The 23,099-nt window shown below is 47.3% G+C and overlaps 1 protein-coding gene across 1 annotated transcript in view; it reads right to left on the bottom strand.

Moving 5' to 3' along the window:
* Window positions 1-626: 626 nt before the first annotated feature.
* Window positions 627-23,099, bottom strand: part of LOC129388287 (uncharacterized) — a 37,143-nt gene continuing 14,670 nt past the window's right edge. The window contains exons 5-6 of the mRNA XM_055078440.2: window positions 21,516-21,699; window positions 627-2,178 (exon numbers count right to left, since the gene is read on the bottom strand). Coding sequence (XP_054934415.2) covers window positions 778-2,178; window positions 21,516-21,699 — 1,585 coding nt within the window. The 3' untranslated portion in view covers window positions 627-777. The remainder of the gene's footprint in view (window positions 2,179-21,515; window positions 21,700-23,099) is intronic.

Genomic DNA, 23,099 nt, shown 5'->3' with positions numbered 1-23,099 from the left:
TTCTGCGTGCGAGTTGCCACTTCATCATCCCACACGTTCTTGTTATTTGGTAAATCCAGAATATGACATGGTAAGCAATCGCAAGTAGCTTTAAGAGGAGTGTGGAAAACTTCAAACCTGTTGGTACTATAGCGGCTTGAGTGAACGTGGTTATTGCAGAACACCACGATATAGAACACCATGCTGTAGACTGCTCGCAGATACGCCTTAGTGCCAAATACGGCAATGCTCAGCTTCACAGCTTAGACGAAATGCTGACGCTAATATTAGTACAATCATGAACTTGACATTCATACAAATCTCAGGAGCTAAGCTCTTCCACTCTTGTCTATAGATGGTAGCTGCAGAGTTGCAAGTCATTTGTTACCCTTTTTTCTATCCACTGCTTTTGAATTTAGCTGGATTGCGCACTGCTTCGTCTCTGGCATTTTTACCTGCCTAATTTTATCTCCTTTCAGTAATGTTACTTCAGTATGAGAAGGATTCCCTTCTCTTTTACCTGAATACAAGCATGAATATAAGATACCTCAAGCCTTAGGTAAAAGATGGTTGACACACGTGCTCCGTCACCTGTATCTATCTGGCTATATGAGTAGCAGTCCTCGTGAGCAACCATTATGGAGTGGTCACAGCAGAACAACTTTATGAGGCAACTGCAGATGACGTCGAAAAGGAAATAGAGCACTGCACAAGACAAAATGACTAACAATGTCCTCATCTGCTCATGTTTTCATCGGCCGACTTCGTCCATTTCTCACTGCCACGTGGAACAGGCCGTCATAAGATCTTGCAACGTAAGACAGGGTTCATGGCACTGCCAACTGGACAATCAAAGATACTGCCGAACTTTCTGAAGTTCTGCACCGAAATGTCCACGAGTAGCCGCGGGGGCACCTCCATGAAACGTATCATCGTCTGCTCCCTCGCGCTTGCATGAGCTGCAACAAGCTCACGGGCGGCCTGAAACATCGTTGTTGCCTGTTCCTGAAACGTGGGTGCCATCTCGTCGCACTGGGTCAACGCCCAGGCGGTCAAAAACATCTGGTCGAGTGCCGTGTTCGTCGAATTATCCGTCGCACTGGCTGCGCCGACTGTCATCGAAGTCGTCACGTTCTTGTATATCTGGAACACGTCGTACAACAGCGCCACAAGTGTGCCGAACTCGACGAATTTGCTCTGAGCAGCATCAAGTGCCACGTCCTCCTTGACGAGGTCCGTCATACCGGCGTAGTACTGCTCGAATAGGCACAACCTCGTCTTGGCCAATTTCGTGTTGGTCTCGCGATGCCTCAGGTAACCGCGCATCGCCACTGCCGAATAGATCGGCGTTGCCAGTCCCATGATGATATAAGGGAGCACTGACGGCATGAGAAAAACGGGAGCTACGTTGAGGGCTGTCAAAAGCGCCATGCTTGCCGGGGCGACCCACACACTCTTGTTGGACTCACGGTACTCGTATCCCGGCACAAGGCTGCTCGCTGCGACTCTCGTGTCCATATCGACGTTTTCGTCGGCTGACAACCAATACAGTTGGCTACTCGACTGCTGTAACGTCAGGAACGCCTGAAACGGAGACTGGCTGGCGAGCGGTACGGCTAGTCTGGAGTGGTAGCGAACCAACGTTGTCATCTCCTGCTCAAGGTCATGCTCGGTGAGGACGGTCATCTCGTTTAGCTTCGAGATGGTATTCTCGAGTTCGGCGGGCATCATCCAGTCCTCTTCAGCAATGTGGTCTCTCAAGACTCTCTTGCAGGCGGCCGTAAGTGCGCGCACGGTTTTCTGTTGCTCCTTCCAGGTGGCTGCCTCGACACTCTCCTGGTTAGCAGTGGACGCCAGCACCCACATGGCGTAAGGGTAGATTTTCTCCATGGAATGAAGGCAGGCCAAGGACCTGGCGGGTACTTTGGCCTGGTGGTACGCGTGACCGAGGGGAAGCAGGAATTCGAAGTCCTCGGAGAGAAATGGGGCGACGAACGCAACGAACCGGTAGCGAATGTAATCGAAGAGGGTGCGTGTGTCGGTCTCTCCGATCACGGTGGACAGCCGATGAAGAAGGTCGGGCGGCTTGACGAGCAAATGAGACATTCGGAAATCCCTGCGCTCAATCATCAATGTGGTGAAGTACTCGTCCCACTTCCAGAAAGAGTGGTACTCCTCCCACGTGTTCTGAACAAGCACCTGCGTACAATGGAAAAAATAATTTTGTTGATAGGGATTTTCCGTTTGAACGTGCCGTTTCAGCAGCGACCTGTAATCATTTACGAACCTCCCGAAAAAACACGAACAAATAAGTTTATGCCTTCATCGCCATCAACTGCCACGGTAAATTTTTTCTCGTGGGCTAACCACGAACTGCAATGCAATAATTATTCACTGCCAACCATACATACCTACCTGGATCAGCAAGACATTAACTTCTTAACACCAAATAAGAATGACCTCTTAAGACATTTTGTAGTCGAACGCCATATTTCCTTTTTGTCAAGTCAACACATTTTCTTTTAATAACGCTCAAATACTTACCTAAATTGTCTGCTTTCTAATATATTTCAACTTTCTTGTACAATTGTGGCTTTCATTGCTTTATTTGCATAAATTTGCACTGCTTGCTGTTCGATTTAGTAGCGCCAGCCAGCCTCTGTTGTTTCGGGCGCCCGGTGCCTTCAAGCCGCCTCAAAATGGCCGTATTTCTGGCTGCTCTTTTCGCTGTGTATAATACCACCGTTGGAAATAAAACTGATTTTATTGAATATTTACTTGATTGCAAGAAAAAAAAAACGATGATCCTTGCTCGATAGGGTCATCCCAAACGCTTTGTTAGTGTGCGTGCAAAGCAGCGTCGACGATTTGACCTGGGCTACCGCGAATGGGGAAGCATCCTCACTTGCTTGGCTTACTCTTGTAAATACAATTAGAATTACATTATAAGGAGCATCAACGCTTACCGTAACAGTTCACATTTAAATATTCACAGTGCATTCCCACCATTGAGCGACGCACGTTGCCCGACCGACATACTCTCACAGCGGGCACGCCATATTATCGCACCGATCGAGCAGCTACATGTTTGTGCCACTTATTCGCTGCTTGACTGTTAAACTTTGAAAATGCAATCGCAAAGCTGCTGAACCAATCAATGGCGCATCGAAGAGCACCGTGTGAATGCGCAGACGCCTACATCCTGCACAGCTTTCTCCCCTCCTTCTTTATAAGGCGATGATGAAGCCACTACCGTCTTTTGTTCACCAGGGAACACGTTGCCAGAGCCAAAACGATCACAGTGCGTAGCTGCTTAGCCGTTGAGTGCATAACAATGACATGAAAGAAAAAAGACTCATAAGCAAAAAATTCACAAGATTGCTACATTACAAGGCGCTAAGATGTGCATAAATGATGTAAGGGTTTCCTGCTGTGTTACAAATTAAACGTATTTTTCTATAAACTACCAGCACCGCTTGACAGAAGCGAATTCTGCATTATCAACGTGACCTCGAACTTGTGCGCTGAAAGCATAAACACATGACATTTGTATATGTATCATCGATTGCAACGCACATCCGTGTAACATAATTTAGTTTTTAGCTGTTAAAATTCTCGCGTACGCCAAGGAGGATTGTACGTATGGGTGCGTATTATCGCTATATACCCGACCACCCATAGCGCAGTATTGCATGCTGTCTTTTAACGCGAAACCGTTAAGGCCCTCGCCTCGCAGAAAATCCAGCGTGGGCGTCCAGCGTGGGACGCCGCTTTGGCAAAAAGAATTTCGAACCACATTCCGAACGACGCATGCCCAACCACTTCTCTACCACCAAACTTGCTCATAGCTTGTCTTTCATTGTTTGCAAATTTATTCCTCGTAATTTTGAGAACGGCAGCCCACGAACAAATCTAATGAAAAAGAACACCAACAGCGCATATCTTTTACGCTACCTATTCTCAGACTGAAATATTAAAACTGCGAAAAAATTTAACAGGAGATTTAACAATTTAACACGCAAAAGGCCGCGTTTATACCCGCAAGCTTGCCTTCGCGCATAGCGTTCGCCACCAGCGTTTCTTTGTAGACGTTACAGTTACATAAGCTGCAGTTACCGGGAAGCATGAAAAGTATTCAGGGGTCTTTGAATGCTATCGCGTTCCACTCTCAAAGGCGTAGCTTTACCGTCCTCCAAATTTTGTGTGTCTTTGCAATTTTTTGTTGAAAACACCTTCTCAATTGGTCGACCCTCTTCTGCGTTTTGTTCGTTCGTTCTGCTCGTTCGTCACGACTTCATTGACTTCGTTCTAGCCTGGCAAGTTGTATAGTAAACATAACTATTCGAGCGAGTATGCCTTTAATTGAACCGAGGATCGTTGGATTTAACCTGTTGCTTCAGCAGCAGTATGCCACGGCTGCATTGCGCAAGCAAATCAATAATATTGTCGTTGTTAAATCACCTATCTCACATCAAACTGTTTCCAAAATAAGCGAAACTTCCAATGCCACGAAATTCGTTTTCACTTCAATTTTGTTAAGTAGAAAGCATCGATCGAATGAATAAAAGAATTTTTGTCAGCTACACCAAAGAATTATACATGATGCACAGGGTTTCGAAAAGTTACTGTACAGCGAGAAAATAAATGTATGACGATAATTGGGAATTACAGCGCAGTTTCACGTGCGAAACGGCAGTTCAAGGCCTGTAGCTCGTTGCTCGGACTCAAAAGATGAGTGTAGCATAGGAATAGCCACACACTGTCAAGTGTTTCAGACAGCCATGATTCCTGTAAGATGGTTGTGGACATCCGTTATAAGTATCTTCTTAGTCCGTACTGCACTGCCGTGAGTAAAAGTTCAAGTTTTAAGCCTACCATGAACACTGCAGAGTTAACTTTTCGGGCACCCAGTATATTGTATGTACTTTCAACTTGAAACATTACTCAGGTACACAGACCCCGAATTAAAGACTTGGCAAAATCAACCTAAAGAACCTCCGGTGTAACTGCCATGATAGCTTAGGGGCTTATGGCCTAGCGCTACCGAGTCGTAGGTTCGATCCTCAGCGGAATGGACTCATTCCGAAAGCGGTGAAATGCATGAATGCTGGTTCACTGAGATTTAGATGCACGCGAAAGGTCCCCATGTGATCTAAATAATCCAAAGTCTCTCACTATGGCGTGCTTCAATGATATCGCCATTTTCGCACGTGAAACTAAAACATTTTATTAGGTTAAATTGAATTAGTCTTTCACAGATCTGCTTTCTTAAGTGTGCAATGTACCCACGCACGGAAAACTTCCACGTCAGAATTGCTCGTAGCAGGCACCATGATGTCGTGGGGTTTGGCATGTTGTTACACAGAAAGTGACCGGTGAATGGCAGGCAGCTCTAGCGAACGAAAAGCTTCATGAATTCAGCACCACGAGTTTTCCAGGTGGTCACTGCAGTTCCGTAAGAGTGCATAGAACTACTGGCGGTTCTTGAATGCGCGTGGGAGCCTGAAATACGTTCCAAACTCACATGTTCATACCGATATTCGGAATAACGAAGCTGCGTTTAAAAGGAGTAGTTACACTTATTTGACATTTTGTAGAAAGTCTACCTAATTATTTTTTTAATGTCAAAGAGGGCACTTAGCAAATATGAAGGTTGTGAAACATAGTGGTTTGGGAAACATCTTAGGTACTATACTAAACATTGGGGTCCCGAAATGCGAGAACCCATGTCATCGAAATTGGAGACATGATGACTCTGAACTCGACTCGCTGACATTGTGCGATGGGGGCGAAATGCGAAAACACCCGTGTACTTAGATTTAGGTGCACGTTAAAGAACCCCTGGTGGTCGAAATTTCCGGAGTCCCCCACTACGGCGTGCCTCATAATCAGAAAGTGGTTTTGGCACGTAAAACCCCACAATTAAATTTTTTTTTCGCTGACATTGTGCTGCAATAAGATTAGGTATGATAATGTAGTTTGCCAAAAAAGAAAAAAGCAAGAGTGCTGCTCTTGCTACTTCTGCTAGCGCCTGCATGTGGTAGATATAGTGATCAAGGAACCGGACGAACTAGCGTATCATGAAGCCATCACATATACGCGTCTTTGGTACCGGAACTGAAACTAGTTTTTAGAAGAGAACAATATAATAAATTATTTAGGGTCCTATGAGCGTGTAACTACACTCTATCGCCTTTACAGCAAAATAACCTGCATATGTACGCGAAGGATCGATTCTGTCTCAACCGAAACACTGGGATTAATATGTAATGTAAACGACCCTACAGCGAAGACCACTATAACAAATTTGCCTGTATAACGAAATAGCCTAGCCGTCCTCGACGGCTTATTTGTTGCTTCACAACAAACGCCGCGTAGCGGTGCCGCCACTGGCATCTGCAGACGTCATCAAGATGCGCCATTTGCTGCACTCTGCGATTGGGGCTGCAGCGCTAACGACGCACTTGACAAGCGTGCCGTTGCCAGACGCAGGGCTGCCGCACTAGTCCAGGTGCGCCACAACTGCGTTAGTTCTGGCGCACCCGCGGGTGCGGCAGCTAACGAATACGTCGCACTTGATGACGGCGCGATGGCACAAGCCCATACCTGACTAACTAAGACATTCTCAAAACCTTCTAGGGTAGAGAGGATGCGAATGTCATGGAAGGAAAGAGTTCAAACCGAGCAGTTCGAAGCCAAGGATGCTGCTAGCTATATTCTATGATCTCCAACTTTGAAACATGCTGTGAACCTCGATGCAATAAGTTTTGGCTACAGTCGCGCATTCTGTCAAAGTGTCCTGAAAAAATAGCGACATATATCGCTTAGGCTATTTGAATTCATGTTAAATGGATGTTTTTGATTTGATTTTTATTGAACGTGCTTAGCGGACTCTATAGTGTAGGCCATGTAGTGTGCGACCTTTATAACCAAGTGACCTGCATAATGAAAGGTTGTGCAGGCCCCAACACTTCGTTTTAAAGGCATTTTAACTGTATTTACAGATGATATGTGCTTCTTACTCAGGCTTTCATTTACCGCCAAAAAAGAAAGTAGATAAGTGTATAAATGTCGTGTCAGTGCTCTCCGTTAAGAGAATCCAATCGCCGTGCAACAATCGTCGCGAAACAAGAAAGCACATCTGTGCAAGTGGAAGGGTGCTGCGACCTCAACGATTCTATCGGGCATCGTACGTTTGATGGAGGCGAAAAGGAAACAGGTTTTGAGGAACGACTACCCATGCGTCCTGATAACCTTTATGTTAAAGTAATGCGCAAACACTGCAGACAAGTTAGTGCGGCAGTTATCCCATCGGAATTCCGAGAAATGGGATACACTAAGAATGCAACCGTGGAAGGCATTCTTAGTTATGCATATATGCGTATAGATTGCTAAAATTGCAGTGAAAGTCCCTACAGCTGGCGGGCGAAAATTTCAAATAAAGGTGTGCTGCATCATAAGTTGAGGGCGTACACACCGCCTGACCAGCTCTTCTAATGCCAGAAGAACATACCGCCAACGTTACCCCTGAATGCTTCCTAACCTCTTGCCTCCCCAACGCTCTCTCAGACCCCCGTCTTTCTTAAACCTTTTTTCTCTTTCTTGTCCTTTCTCTCCTTTTTTTTGTCTTGGTGTCGCCCTGACTTCCCCCTTCTTTTTTTCTTTTTTTCCTCTGCCTTTCTTTCTTTTCTTTTCTCCACGCGTTCCCACTCTCGCACTCTTGTCCCCTCGGCTTGGAAACGAAGCTCACAGACGTGGGACGACAGCGCTCGTTTCCTCTGAAGTCTCTCCTTTTAAAACCGGCCGCCAGCGAGAACACCCGCACGTGACGTCACTGCACCAACCCTTTAAAACTAATATGCCGAGGATGGCGAGGCCACCTTTGACGAAGGTAGGTCCTTCTATCGAAACGTTCGCCAGCCTTTCTGAGGCACCTTATCCCTGTTTACAAACTCTATACCACAGTGCGCTATTCCATCTGTCAGCCCCTTTCTTGATTTTACACTTCTGTGTTGTTGTACATAAAGATCCTTAAGCCCAATCTTCTGCTATAACCTGACACAATTACCATACGTCATTTCCATCTATCACGAGGTTAAATACGAGCTAAAGGAAACCAGAACTACGCTAATGCCATTTCCAGAAGCATCATGTGATGACGTTACGAGTTATCACTCGATATCTGCGTCGCTCCCACCTTCAGAAACTCTTAATAAAGCAGGCTAGAGTCATTACATACATAGCAGCGTTTCAGATCAGGTGCTGATTCGTGGAAAAGAACCGGAATGTGAGGGAGAGAGAAACCATTTATTAATATAAAGGGAAACTGCAGGGTCCTTCGACGAGCCCGGGGCTTTGGGGGGGGAGGGGGGAGGGGAGTCCGCCGCACAAGACCCCATGAACTGCGGATGCCCGGCGTGCTGTGAGGACCACATCAAGCCGGTCCCAAGAGCTGACGCTAGACAGTCTTGCGACTGCTGTGTGGCGGAAGGTGCGATTCTAGCGCTGGCCCTCATGCGCTGACGTGCCCAAGTGGTGTGGTGGAGCGTGGCCGGAACATTGCAATCTCGGCACTGCTGCGGCTATTGTTAGGGGTAAATGGCGTGATATGGTGCGCGGTGCCGAAAGATGTTTGTCTGTAGCTGTCTCCGCGAAGTTGCTTCGGCGCGCGTGGGGCAGTTGTGCGATAGGGGATATTGCCTGCGCTGTAGTCTGAAATGTTGAACTATGGCGTGAAATTGTTTTATGGTTGGTTCCGAGTTTATCTCTTCATGGCCCTCTTGTTTTGAGGTTCCGTAAGGGTGCGCTCGAGCCGAGCTGTGGGCCCTCACGTTTCCAGCCAGAGAATCGTGTCCTGGCGTTCGAGCTACTGTCGCTGTGTCAGGAAGGGTAGAAGTCTTTAATACGAAGGTCGCCTGTTCGCGAAATTCTACCAGCATCGGAGTTAGCAGATGATTCGTGTGAATCCGCGATTATCGTGACGTGTCTTTTTCGGGGCTTCATGACCACGGCTATGGCCATGGCTGCCTATTCAGCTCCTGTGGTGTCAATGTGCAGTATTGTTACCACGGCGATCTCACGGAGGGCATAGTGCACGAGGCTGACGGTGTGTGCGTGTCCGCGCTTGTACCTGGCCGCATCTGTGTGCAACGTATCACGAGAGTTGGCGTACTTTTTTTGTAATGCTTCCGCGCGAGCTCGTCGGCAGCCTCTGTTGCTTTCGCGATGCACTTTCCTGGCTAATGGTGCGACATAGAGGTGCTCACGAATGAAAAAGGAGTAAACTGCCGCAGTGCGCTAGAGGAAATAATTCCTGGAAAGCGCCAAGTTGTCACAATTTGAAAAATGAATGGTACTTTGAAAAGCTGTGATCACAAAATTCAGTGTTCCGCTTCGATCAATAACCTGAAAGGCACTGCCCAACCCCTGCAATTATGGAGGAGATTCGCTTGAACTCCCGTTCTTTCTGTGAGCTAAACGACGAACGCCAAATTTAAACGATACTTTAGGCGAATATTTCATTCTGGGCGGGTCCTTAAGTTCACCCTAAAGAAAATTATACGTCTCCATAGGCAGTTGTCAGACAGCCTGGTAATGTGAATTGTCTGTCCCGGATAAGCACTTATTGCTTTTTATTAGAACGATAACATAGAAAGGGAGGGAACTGATTTCAGCAGTCCAACGACTGATTTCAGCAGTCAGAAACGGCGTCTTTGAATGATTCCGAGAATAAAGAGCTTGATTATTAAAGTATGGAAAAGAAAAGAATAACAACGCCATGTGGAAAAGAACGCGGTAGAGGCATTCAAGCATGGAATGTTGGTGAATTTGAAAAGAACCATTTGTCAACGAGACCTTGCGAATGCTACTGCAATTTGTGTTGTGTAGAATAATCACTCGATTGAGATCCGAGAGACATGCGGTCAAAAATAGCGCAATACAAGAAGTTCTCTATAAAACTGATTTAAGTAATCTGGGCTTACAATGCAGTGGCAATAACGTAGATAATGAAGCAGTATAGCACTGCAGAGAGCAAACGCTTTGGTCAAGCATACCTCATGTAATATACCTCCGCACTGACTAGAGAACGATGTTTGCTGTCCCCTATTGTATGACGGTAATTTATGCGCGCGGATATGTGCTCTCTCTTTCAGACGGCTAACGGTGTTACTGACAATCGTAAATTAGTTCCAGAGCATAGCAACGGGCATGTCTGGGTTGAGGCAATACGGACGACACCGAAACTCAGACGTGCTCATCAAATATGCACGGAATATCGTTGCCTAACGAACACGACGAACGATACGCGGAAATGTCTGCTGATCGATCACCAGGTCCGGACAACATGATTAGGGCGTTGGTAAGGATATTTGCAGCGGTGGCGTAGAGGTAGAACACCCGCCTCGCGTGCAAGAGGTCCGTGGTTCGAATCCCGGTGCCGCGCAATTTTCCACCGGATTAAAAAAAAAAAAAAATCCGCGTGTTGATAAAATTGCCCAAACAGGCCTGGAGTGTGGCCTGATCCCGGTGACCAGAACCGGTAACGCACTCCCTCACCAGAGCAGGATTGGCCACCCTGGTGCAGTACTTGGCCACAACCTCCTATATGAACACACCAATCAAACCCCGGCCCTCAGTCCCCAGCAGCTGCGAAGCAACTGACCACGGCGGCGGTCAGACCTGCGACGCTGCAGAGGGTGCTAAGAATCCCTGGCTCCGGACAGGCCGCCATTGGAATATGAACCTGGCAACGTTTAACGCTAGAACGCTATCTAGTGAGGCGAGTCTAGCAGTGCTACTGGAAGAATTAGAGGGCAGTAAATGGGATATAATAGGGCTCAGTGAAGTTAGGAGGCCAAAAGAAGCATATACAGTGCTCAGAAGCGGGCACGTCCTGTGCTACCGGGGCTTAGCGGAGAGACGAGAACTAGGAGTCGGATTCCTGATTAATAAGAATATAGCTGGTAACATACAGGAATTCTATAGCATTAACGAGAGGGTGGCATGTCTTGTTCTGAAACTTAATAAGAGGTACAAAATGAAGGTTGTACAGGTCTACGCCCCTACATCCAGTCATGATGACCAGGAAGTCGAAAGCTTCTATGAAGACGTGGAATCGGCGATGGGTAGAGTGAAAACAAAATACACTATACTGATGGGCGATTTCAATGCCAAAGTAGGCAAGAAGCAGGCTGGAGACAAGGCAGTGGGGGAATACGGCATAGGCACTAGGAATAGCAGGGGAGAGTTACTAGTAGAGTTTGCGGAACAGAATAATATGCGGATAATGAATACCTTCTTCCGCAAGCGGGATAGCCGAAAGTGGACGTGGAGGAGCCCGAACGGCGAGACTAGAAATGAAATAGACTTCATACTCTGCGCTAACCCTGGCATCATACAAGATGTGGACGTGCTCGGTAAGGTGCGCTGCAGTGACCACAGGATGGTAAGAACTCGAATTAGCCTAGACTTGAGGAGGGAACGGAAGAAACTGGTACATAAGAAGCCGATCAATGAGTTAGCGGTAAGAGGGAAAATAGAGGACTTCCAGATCAAGCTACAGAACAGGTATTCGGCTTTAACTCAGGAAGAGGAAATTAGTGTTGAAGCAATGAACGACAATCTTGTGGGCATCATTAAGGAATGTGCAATAGAAGTCGGCGGTAACTCTGTTAGACAGGATACCAGTAAGCTGTCGCAGGAGACGAAAGATCTGATCAAGAAACGCCAATGTATGAAAGCCTCTAACCCTACAGCCAGAATAGAACTGGCAGAACTTTCGAAGTTAATCAACAAGCGTAAGACAGCTGACATAAGGAACTATAATATGGATAGAATTGAACAAGCTCTCAGGAACGGAGGAAGCCTAAAAGCAGAGAAGAAGAAACTAGGAATTGGCAAGAATCAGATGTATGCGTTAAGAGACAAAGCCGGCAATATCATTACTAATATGGATGAGATAGTTCAGGTGGCTGAGGAGTTCTATAGAGATTTATACAGTACGAGTGGAACCCACGATGATAATAGCAGAGAGAATAGTCTAGAGGAATTCGAAATCCCACAAGTAACGCCGGAAGAAGTAAGGAAAGCCTTGGGAGCTATGCAAAGGGGGAAGGCAGCTGGGGAGGATCAGGTAACAGCAGATTTGTTGAAGGACGGTGGGCAGATTGTTCTAGAAAAACTGGCCACCCTGTATACACAATGCCTCATGACCTCGAGCGTACCGGAATCTTGGAAGAACGCTAACATAATCCTAATCCATAAGAAAGGGGACACCAAAGACTTGAAAAATTATAGACCGATCAGCTTACTGTCCGTTGCCTACAAAGTATTTACTAAGGTAATTGCAAATAGAATCAGGAACACCTTAGACTTCCGTCAACCAAAGGACCAGGCAGGATTCCGTAAAGGCTACTCAACAATAGATCATATTCACACTATCAATCAGGTGATAGAGAAATGTGCGGAATATAACCAACCACTATATGTAGCTTTCATTGATTATGAGAAAGCGTTTGATTCAGTCGAAACCTCAGCAGTCATGGAGGCATTGCGGAATCAGGGTGTAGACGAGCCGTACGTAAAAATACTGAAAGATATCTATAGCGGCTCCACAGCCACTGTAGTCCTCCATAAAGAAAGCAACAAAATCCCTATAAAGAAAGGCGTCAGGCAGGGAGATACGATCTCTCCAATGCTATTCACAGCATGTTTACAGGAGGTATTCAGAGACCTGGATTGGGAAGAATTGGGGATAAGAGTAAATGGAGAATACCTTAGTAACTTGCGCTTCGCTGATGATATTGCCTTGCTTAGTAACTCAGGGGACCAACTGCAATGCATGCTCACTGACCTGGAGAGGCAGAGCAGAAGGGTGGGACTAAAAATTAATCTGCAGAAAACTAAAGTAATGTTTAACAGTCTCGGAAGGGAACAGCAGTTTACGATAGGTAGCGAGGCACTGGAAGTGGTAAGGGAATACATCTACTTAGGACAGGTAGTGACTGCTGATCCGGATCATGAGAGTGAAATAATCAGAAGAATAAGAATGGGCTGGGGTGCGTTTGGCAGGCATTCTGAGATCATGAACAGCAGGTTGCCATTATCCCTCAAGAGAAAAGTTTATAACAGCTGTGTCTTACCAGTACTCACGTACGGGGCAGAAACCTGGAGGCTTACGAAAAGGGTTCTACTTAAATTGAGGACGACGCAACGGGCTATGGAAAGAAGAATGATAGGTGTAACATTAAGGGATAAGAAAAGAGCAGATTGGGTGAGGGAACAAACGCGCGTTAATGACATCTTAGTTGAAATCAAGAAAAAGAAATGGGCATGGGCAGGACATGTAATGAGGAGGGAAGATAACCGATGGTCATTAAGGGTTACGGACTGGATTCCGAGGGAAGGGAAGCGTAGCAGGGGACGACAGAAAGTTAGGTGGGCAGATGAGATTAGGAAGTTTGGAGGGTCAACATGGCCACAATTAGCACATGACCGGGGCAATTGGAGAAGTATGGGAGAGGCCTTTGCCCTGCAGTGGGCGTAACCAGGCTGATGATGATGATGAAGGATATTTCAGACACCTACCTAAACTTAATCTAAGCAACCAAACATACACTCCGAAAGTTTCAGTTTCGGCAACCCCAGAACTGTAAAGTGTCTGCCTGGTTTTCAACACGACACTGCTCATTTAAAGGGGTCCAAAAGATTAACACTATTTGAGCTGCATCCTTAACTTACTTTTCTGCAGTGACGAAAGAGCCGCTACATAAACGTAAAAAGGTGTGATAAGCGACAAAAGCACGCTACAACAAAATTGGTGCGGGCACGCCGCATTGCAATTACAGCAAGCACTCGCTGTGACGTCATGGATTTTGTCTGCCTCTGCTTTGGCCTTGTGAATGCTTCATCTGCAAACATACACCGATGTTGGTATTCTAGAAGAGAAACATGCGGAACTTAGTAACTTTCAAAAAATTTTAGTAACCACAATGACCCAAGTGCGAGAAAAGTCATTTGAGGCCTTTAACTTCACACCGACGTAGTAGTGGTGGGGTTGATGGTGTATCGGGTGGCGTAATCAGTTGGAACAGCTACGCATTTGTTCCCATTTGATGACGTGGTAAAGGGGCCGAAAAGGTATAATCCAGCACAATAGAAAGGTTTCATGGAGACGGATATCGGCTGGAGATGACCGGCTGGTAGCACCTGAGACGTTTTCCGATGCTAGCAGTAATCAGAGGCAGCAACATAGTGTTGGACGGAGCGAGCGAGACCGACACAGAAGAAGCGGCGACGGACGCGGTCGTACGTCCGAGTTAACCCAAGGTTTCCTGCCGTGGGTGCGTCATGAAGGTCAAAGAGAACAGTCTGTCGTAGATGTTTGGGCACGACAAGAAGATTAGATCCGCCAGCGAGAAAGTTCCTTCGGTGCAGAATACCGCCCTGGAGGACGTACCGGTGAATGAAGTCGCCGGTAAATGTAGAGTGCAGACGCTCAATGAATGCTAGCACTGATAGGTCACGGTACTGCTCATCAGCGATGTTAGCGAAGGCAAACACAGAAAATGCCGTTGGCGGTACTACGGTGGGCATCTTCAGGCTCGTCGACCGGGTAGCGAGGCAGGCAATCAGCGTCCTTGTGGAGAGGGACATATTTGTAGATGACAGAATACGAATATTCTTCGAGGCGTATGCCCAGCGACCAGGTCTTCCTGTAGGATCTTTCAGTGAGCAAAACCAGCAAAGCGCGTGATGGCCCGTGACGATTGAAAAAGGTCGGCCATGTAAGTATGGGTGGAATTTCGCAACCACCAAAACTAGCGCGAGACACTCATGCTCAATGATGGAATAGTTACGCTTAGGAAATGAGAGGAGCCTGCTGGCGTAAGCGATAACACGGTCCTTGCCGCGCTGGCGTAGCGCTGTCACTGCGCCAATTCTGCGGCAGCTGGCCTCAGTACGGTCTGCGTACTGAGGCCGAAAAAAACGTCTCGCTATGCTCGTTTATTCTTCGTGACGCCGGCTCTGCGTGTCCGACAGACAGGAAAATTTGTAAGTGGAATGTTTTCTAAATGATAATGTGGGGTGATGTTATCTGATAACTGTTGGATATGAATACATGGTGTCGCAAGGAATTACGAATGATTCTTTGAAAATGATTCGCATAGGTTCCTATGCCGTACGACTGTGTGCTGGCCATAGTACTTTTCTTCATTGAAAGATGTTTTGTTTAGTCAGTTATATTGGTTGGATTATTCAAGACGAATAAAAGTGAAGTTGATTTTGAAAGCTCTTTGGCAGTGTCGTTTATTTCCATCCTATTCGCTCACCTCACTAAGGAAGCTACTGGAGCAATCGCCGCCAATAACAGCCTAATTACGTTCAGATCAAGGCATACACCCTTCCTAATAGTTTAGGGACACGCTACAGCTTCAGCTGAGGTGCGTCGCAAGCTCGCCTCAGCCACAGAAGAAAATAACTCCTGTCGTAGCGGCCGTAATGCCGGACGGCAAAGAAATTGAAACATTCGCGCCAAGCAGCGTAAGATCCTGACGTCATTGCCACTTCCGCTTGTGACGTTACTTTCTTTTTTTTTTTTTTTGCTTGCTCTCAGTTGTCCCCACGATACGTAGAGGGCGACGGTTACAGCGAATCCAATTTTTTTTTACATGTGGGCTTCTATGGAAGCTTCGCTACCAGTTTACATATACCTTGTTCGGTAGGCGCAGAAGGATTGTTAGAAAGTTGGTTAGATGCGAGAACTCAGAGGCCTCGTTACCGCCCCACTTTATAGGGGGGTCTTATTTCAAAAGTTCGATTAGTGGTCGTGCTATGGCCGCGGAATTTTCACGTAGCGGTGGAAGTAGGAACAAGCGCCAATAAAGCTGCGCACATCCTTGGCACACTTCGGAAAGGAAAGTACTTAACAGCATTAATTTTTCCTGCGTCCAAGAACAGTAATCTGGCGACGTCCGAATTCGCATTTTGATGTTTTGAGTTGCAGACCAACTCGACGAAAAAGATCCAGAACTGCTGAGAGGCGTTCGAGGTGTGTAGCGAACGTTGAAAAGAATGATATAACGTTGTCCAAGCAGAACAGGCGCGCAGACCATTTGAAACCGCGAAAAAGGACGTCCATCATGCGTTCAAATGTGGCAGGAGTGTTACATAGACCGCACTTCGACACTTTGAATTCATGAAGACCATCGGGTGTTACAAAGACTGTCTTATCACGGTCTAGATTATCCACGGCATTTTGCCGGTAGCCGGAGCGAATGTCAAGAGACGAGAAATAGAGAGCACTGTGGAGGCAGTCAAGGGACTCATCAATGCGAGGTAGGGGATACACGTCCTTTTTTGTAACCCTGTTATAGTGGCGATAATCCACGCAAAATCGTCATGAGCCACCTTTCTTTTTCTTCAGTACAACAGGTGGCGCCCACAAACTACACGACGGTTCAGTAATTTTTTTTTTGGCAAGCATTTTGAGAACTTCAGCGTCAATAACTGGGCGCTCAGCCGGCGACACTCGATACGGGCGGCGATGAAACGAGTGTGATCGCCGGTGTTATGCGATGATTAACAGCTGTAGTTTGGCCCAAATTTTGATAGTTAAATTAAAAATAATATCGTAGCATGAAAACACAACGCGGTAGAGTTCATGAGCGTGCCCGGTCAGCAAGCCGGGCGCAATCATTTTCTGTAACTCGCCCATCGTACATATTGCCGACTGCGATGGTAGAGGAGGGTCGATTGAATTGTCGTCTACTGTAATAGAGGCTACTGAGTGATCCTCGATTGAGCAAAGCTGGGCCAGAGACATCCCGGGTGGCAGCGCTTGCGTCGTCAAGCCAAGATTGACCACTGGCAAGCAGACGCTATTCGCCGAAATAGATGAAGCTTTATGAGGTAAACTGATACCATGTGTAAGGAGGATGTCTTGCATGGGAGCCGCGATGTATTCATCATCTGGCACTGGCAAGGATGACACAAAGTCAACATAAGTCAGTACCGAAGGTGGCAAGAGAAAGAAGTTCGCGGAACTGAGGTGACTCGGCAGCGGTTCAGCGGGATCGAGAACAAGCAGGTCAAGGCGGAGAGTACTGGCTGAACAGTCTATGAGAGCAGAGTGCGCGGAGAGGAAGTGCAGGCCGAGGATGATGTCGTGGGGACAGTGGGCAATGACTGCGAAGAGAACGACAGTGGAACGATCGGCGAAGGAGACGCGGGCGGTGCACATACCAATTACTGCGGCTGTTCCGCTATTGGCGACACGGACAACGGGTGTCGTGGTGGGTGTTCTTTTCTTGAGGCGGTTACGAAATTCTCCGCTTATGAGAGATAAATGCGCCCCAGTGTCTATTAGAGCGGACACAGGAACACATTCGTCTTACACGTCAAGAAGGTTCATATGAATGGGCAGCGTCAGTAGAGGATTTGGCGGTGTAGGGAGCAATGCAGCGTCACCTCGAAGGGCTGCATCGTCTAGTTTTCCGGCTGGGAGCGTCCGTAGGGAGTCGGCGAATATGAGCGATGGGGCTGGGGCGAGCGAGATTGTCGGCGTTGGGGCGAAGGTGACCGTGAATAAGCGCGAGTCGGTGTAGGAGATTCAGTGGCGGCATCATCGAACCATGAGGTATAGGGACAAGAAGAGCCGCTGGGTGAGAGTAGCCAGTATAAGTGGTCCGGGTCGGGGAACTCCAGTGACTGTGACAGTGGCTATATAAGTGCCCTATTTGACGGCAGTGAAAACAAATGGGTCTGTCTTCAGCAATGCGCCAATCAGATGGGTTGCGGAAACGTGGTGGGTAATACGATATGGGACGGGGCGGAATCAAACAATGCGGGCGGGCAACAAGGCGATGGGGCAAACAGACGGTGTGGAGACCCACGTTGGTGAACACTTGGCGGACAATTGCCTAGATCAAGAAAACCGCGACTGCAGGTAAGTTGGAGTAGCTAAGTCGAAGAAATCCGCATAGACGGCCTGAATCTCTCGCCGCACGATCCTGGTAACATCGCCAGTGTTGGGGGGACGAGGAACGTCGGCACAGGAAAATGTCGCCGTGGTGTTTGGTAAACGGGCGAACTGTTGCTCGATACGTCGGCTTTCTACGAGTTCCAGGCGGCGGCAATCTATGATAACTGCGTCCACCGTCGCCACGTTGTTGAAGACGAGCAAATTAAAGGCGTCATTGGCAATGCCTTTGAGAATTTGGGACACCCTGTCCGGCTCAGTCATCTGTGTATTAACTTTGCAGCATAGAACCAGACGCATTGAATGTGCGCGATGTAAGGCTGTGTTCACGTCTGCACGCGGCTGGATAACGCCTTCTTCGCGGCAAGTGGGTGACCGAAAGGCTTGCCGAACAAGCCTAAGAGTTTTTGTTTAAGTTTATCCTAACTGGTGAGCTCATCTTCGTGTGTCCGTGGTGCGCCACCAAGGTAAAAGACTACGTTGGCGAGCATGATGGTAGGGTCCGACCGGTTATTGCCGCTGACACGTGCATACAGGCTGATCCAGTCCTCGACGCCTTTCCCATATTTTACCCTAGAATACACTAGGATCACGGGGAACGGAGAGTGCAATGTAGGTCGTCAAAGTGGCAGAAGGCCTCGGAGCCGGTTGAGTCGAGTGATCGTCGCTGGGAGCCATGATGGAAAGCTCGACGAACCGTCGACTGCGAAGCTCCGTGATGAAGTTCAAGGAACGTCACCTCCCCCAAATATGTTACGTAGGAAAACGCAGAAGAGATGCTGTATACAGATATGTTTATAAATACGCTGCGCTTGGCCAGGAGGCAACAGCCCGCGCTAGCCTCTAATTGTCGTCGTCGTCTTCGCACTTCTGACCTTTTCGTCATCGTAAATACTGGTCCGTAGCAATATGTTAAGCCAGACCACAAAAAACGTATTAAGCATGAAATAGGCTACAGTGATATGACGAGCATCACACTGCGCACGTCTCTTACCTTGCGCTGGCATTTCATAGCGTAATGGTGACAAATGTATCAGGTGCTTGCATATTTCTCAACCTAATTTTTCGGAACCATTGTGGTTGTTTCCTTGAAAAAAAGAAAAGAAATACAACGCCTAGCCAATTATTCCGATCAAAAGGCGTCTGACGTCGCGTATGTGATATTACTTCTACCTCACAGTTGAGTTAGCCGAAAAAGAAAGGAGCGAAATTGCCCTTCGAAATGAAAGTAATCCCATGCCGTAATATAAGGTTGAATTGTCTAAACCTTTTGAGACGCACTCGCTCGGAATGTTCGCACATAACATGTTCTTGGTTAAAGGGACACTAAAGCAAACACAAATTCTGCTGTATTAGTAAAATTATGTTTTGCAATACTAAGAAAAAGGCATTGTTCCCGTGAAGAGAAGCTTGATAAGCCAAAAAATGCACAAAAACAAAATACAGGTGACGACGGCACCTCGAAATTTCCACACCATCGCTCCCTGACGTCATGAAATCGGACGGCGTGAAATGGGGGCCTAGATTTTTTAAGCATTAAATGCTTTTTGCTCATGCTGTCAGCGACCTTCAAGCGACCTTAAGACAAAAGCCAAAGCCGTTATCCGCGTACTCAAACGAGAAGATTCGGGCAAGTTGCGAGAACAAAAAGAGATCATCTGGGCAACAAGTCAAAACTTAAGAAAATGTGGTCTCTGGCCCCCCAACTCTTCCTACATGACCGCATTACATACGCTAGTTACTGCCCAAACAAGTTGCAAAAATATTGCGATTGAGTTCTTCCTAAAGTTTTATCACACTGTCAGCCAAGCTGTAACTTCTAGTACTTCTGGCTGGCTCACTCGTAATCGAGTGCAGATGTGCGCATTAAATGGCAACCGGCAAAGCAGATTGGTTGGTAATGATACTAACCACAACCTTAAAATGGGCGCACTGCATGTACGCAACGGCACGCCGAGCCATAGCACACCGCACCATGCCGTATTGTGCACTGGTTCATAAGGGTGGTCCCCAGCTGGAAGAAAAAAACCGGCTGAAGGCCCCACGAAAGGCAACGAAAGACGCTAAGGTTGACGACTGAGCGTGTTGGTATAGCATATTAGAGGTTGGATTGCGCAACATTTTGACGAGACACGAGTAACGAGTAAGTACGAGACGAGACACGAGGGACACGTACACGTACGAGGCACGAGACGAGTAAGCTTGGCAAACGCTCTGTGGTGTGTGTTTCTGTTCTGTGTGTCTCGTGAAAATGTTGCGCTGTGCAACCTCTAAGAAAGACGCTAGGGACGCAGAGCGCACGGCCCAGCTAGAAAAAGGATGAATTGAATTCGGGGATTTTGCGTACCAGAACCACGATTTGATTATGAACCCCGCTGTAGGGGGGGACTTAGGGGGGGGGGGGGGGGATTTTGGCCGCCAGAGTTTCTATTACTTGCCCCCAATGTACGCGACACGGGCGGGCGTTATTGCAATTCGCCTGGATCGCAATGCGGCCGCCGAGACGGGGATTTGACCTCGTGACCTTGTGCTTAGCAGCGCAACACCCTAACCGCTACGACACCGCGGCGGGTAGAAGCGCCTGAAGGAGGGGTCACGCAGCGTGGCGTTATCTCTCGAGGCGATGCAAAACCAGCGCTTCGGAACTTCCGGGCCGCTGGCATTCATAAGACCGCTCAGCGCCAAAAGATGACAATGAAATGTATGGTGCCCTGTACCTTCCTTTTGAACGTCGCTATCGGAAATGACAAACTTGAGAGTACTAGGACTTACAAGCATAAGTGATATTGGTAACAAACGTTAGGATGAACACGGAAGCAATATTTTTGTAACTTGTTTGGGCAGTGACTAGCGTATGTAATGCGGTCTTGTACAAAGGGCTGCGGGGCCAGAGACGGCATTTTAACGCGATAGCGTTAAGAGGCCCCTGTCGCAGAAAATACGGCGTCGGTGTCCGGTGTCCCGCGTCGGACATCGCGTCGCAAACAAAGGAATTTTTAACAAAATTTCGAACCACGCGCACCCAACCACTATTCTACCACAAAAGTTGCTTTTACCTTGTCTTTCATTCTTTACGAAGTTATTCCTCGGGATTTCGAGAACGGCTGCCCACAAGGAAATGTAATTAAACAGAAAAAACACGGACAGCGCATAACATTTACGTTAGCTCTTGTCACACCGAAATATTAAAAGTGTGAAACAATAACAGGAGATCAACCCACGCGAGAGGCCGAGTTTCTAGCAGAAAGATTCCCTTCCTTCATAGCGTTCGCCGCCAGCGTTTCCCGGTAAGCTTTACGGTTACATAAGCTGCAATTGCCGGGAAGCATGAAAAGCTGTCGGGGGTCTTTGAATGCTATATCGCGTTCCAATCGTAATGAAGGCGAAGCTTAAGCGTCGTCCAAATTTTCTTAAGTTTTTGACTGGTTGCCCGGATGGTGTCATTTGAGTGCCCGGATAACGGCTCTGTCTTTTGGCTCTAGGTCCCTCGAAGCTCACCGACAACGGCAGCTAAAGACATTTCGTGCGTAAAGGAAGAGGAAGGGCCATCACTCACCGGAACGGCCTGCTGCTTCTGGGCGCGCATGAGGCCAGCGATGGAGCTCTCCAGCTTGCGCTCCAAATCGTGCACGTTCTGCGCGTGCTTTCGGACGTCCATGTCCGGCTTTAGTAGTGCCAGGGCACGCGCCACGATCCGCGTGTAATCCCCGTCCGTGGGCCGCTCCGCCGACAGGAAGTACCTGGATGCGTAGGCCGGGCAGGGCAAGCAGACACTCGCTAATACTGACTCACCAATACTACCGCAGGCTCTGTAATCACGCTCGCATGAACTCCTACTCGTCGGTACTCACTCGCGTTCCCGCTAGTACGGCCCTCACCCTCGCCAGCACTCCCTAGCATGCACAGTCGCTTCCGTTCAAGCCTACCGGCACCCACACCCGCTTATACGTGTCTCATGACACTTGCCTTCTGTCACTCCCGTACACTTTACCGTGCGTCCTCACTCGTCGAGGGGCAATCGCGATTCCGTTCACCCTCGCTCACTCACAGCCTTCGTCACTCACCAATTCTCTATCTCACGCGTATGAAACTATTTCGGAGCGAATAAGAGTGAGCGCACAAGGTGGAGAAGTGTGCCAAGCTGTTCCTGGACAAAAGTACCATAACCACAGTCTTCGGCACATTAGTAGAAGATGCAACCTCATCATCTACTAATGCACTCGAGAACAACGCAGTTCTCTTCGGCACATTAGTAGAGGATGCAACCTCACCATCTACTAATGCACTGGAGAACAACGCAGTTCTATCGTCTATAGGGCTTCTTGAAATTATACTGCATATTGTTTTTAATACATTTAAAAACAGGAAGTTATTACGTAACATAGTCTTCCTGGATGTGAAGTGTGATATATTTGGAAACAAACTGAAGTGGTTTATTCACATTCATGCCGTGAGGTTTAAATAGAAAGGCCATAACACTGTCCCTTTCAGACTGTTAGGTCGCCACAGACGTGGAAATACAACCAAGAATTGGATTTCTAGTATTGCCGGTTCACATGAAAATGCAGAGTACAGCTTCCACATAGCAGTTTAATATTTTGACGTTTAGACAATATTGTTTTACCGCGACAAAATTAGGATACGCTTTTTTTTTTCACTCGTATGGAGATGAAGCATGTAACCCTTATATTTTAACAACATTCATTCTTTATTGCGTTTGTAATCTCCCAATAAGCATTGAAACCTAATTGGGAAGTGTTTAAGCCCTGGAACACTCTTCGGTTTCAGGAGTTTGAGAGATAACTGATGCAGTGGATTGACACATTTCAACAATCATCAGCATCATCCCATGCTCAGTGAGTTTCACTGCAGAACGACGGTCCTTCCCAGTGAACACCCACTATTTCGTGTTTTGCGTCAGCCCATTCAATGCGTTGGTTGCCAATGTCCTTAACTTTGTCATTCCATCAAATAAATTACTGCTCTTAGACCACGTTGCAATCACATGGACTTACTTTCTATTACTCCGAAGTTGTAGTTATCGGATACCTGAACATTGCGTGGCATTCTAAATTCGACTAAGTCTTAATCCCTACTGCAATATCAAAAACTTGAATTTGCTCTCTAACCCACAGCGCCA

This window comes from Dermacentor andersoni, chromosome 10, assembly GCF_023375885.2.
Source record: "Dermacentor andersoni chromosome 10, qqDerAnde1_hic_scaffold, whole genome shotgun sequence".
NCBI lineage: Eukaryota > Metazoa > Arthropoda > Arachnida > Ixodida > Ixodidae > Dermacentor > Dermacentor andersoni.
Note: the sequence above shows the minus strand (reverse complement) of the source record. Positions and strands in the feature narration are given on the sequence as shown.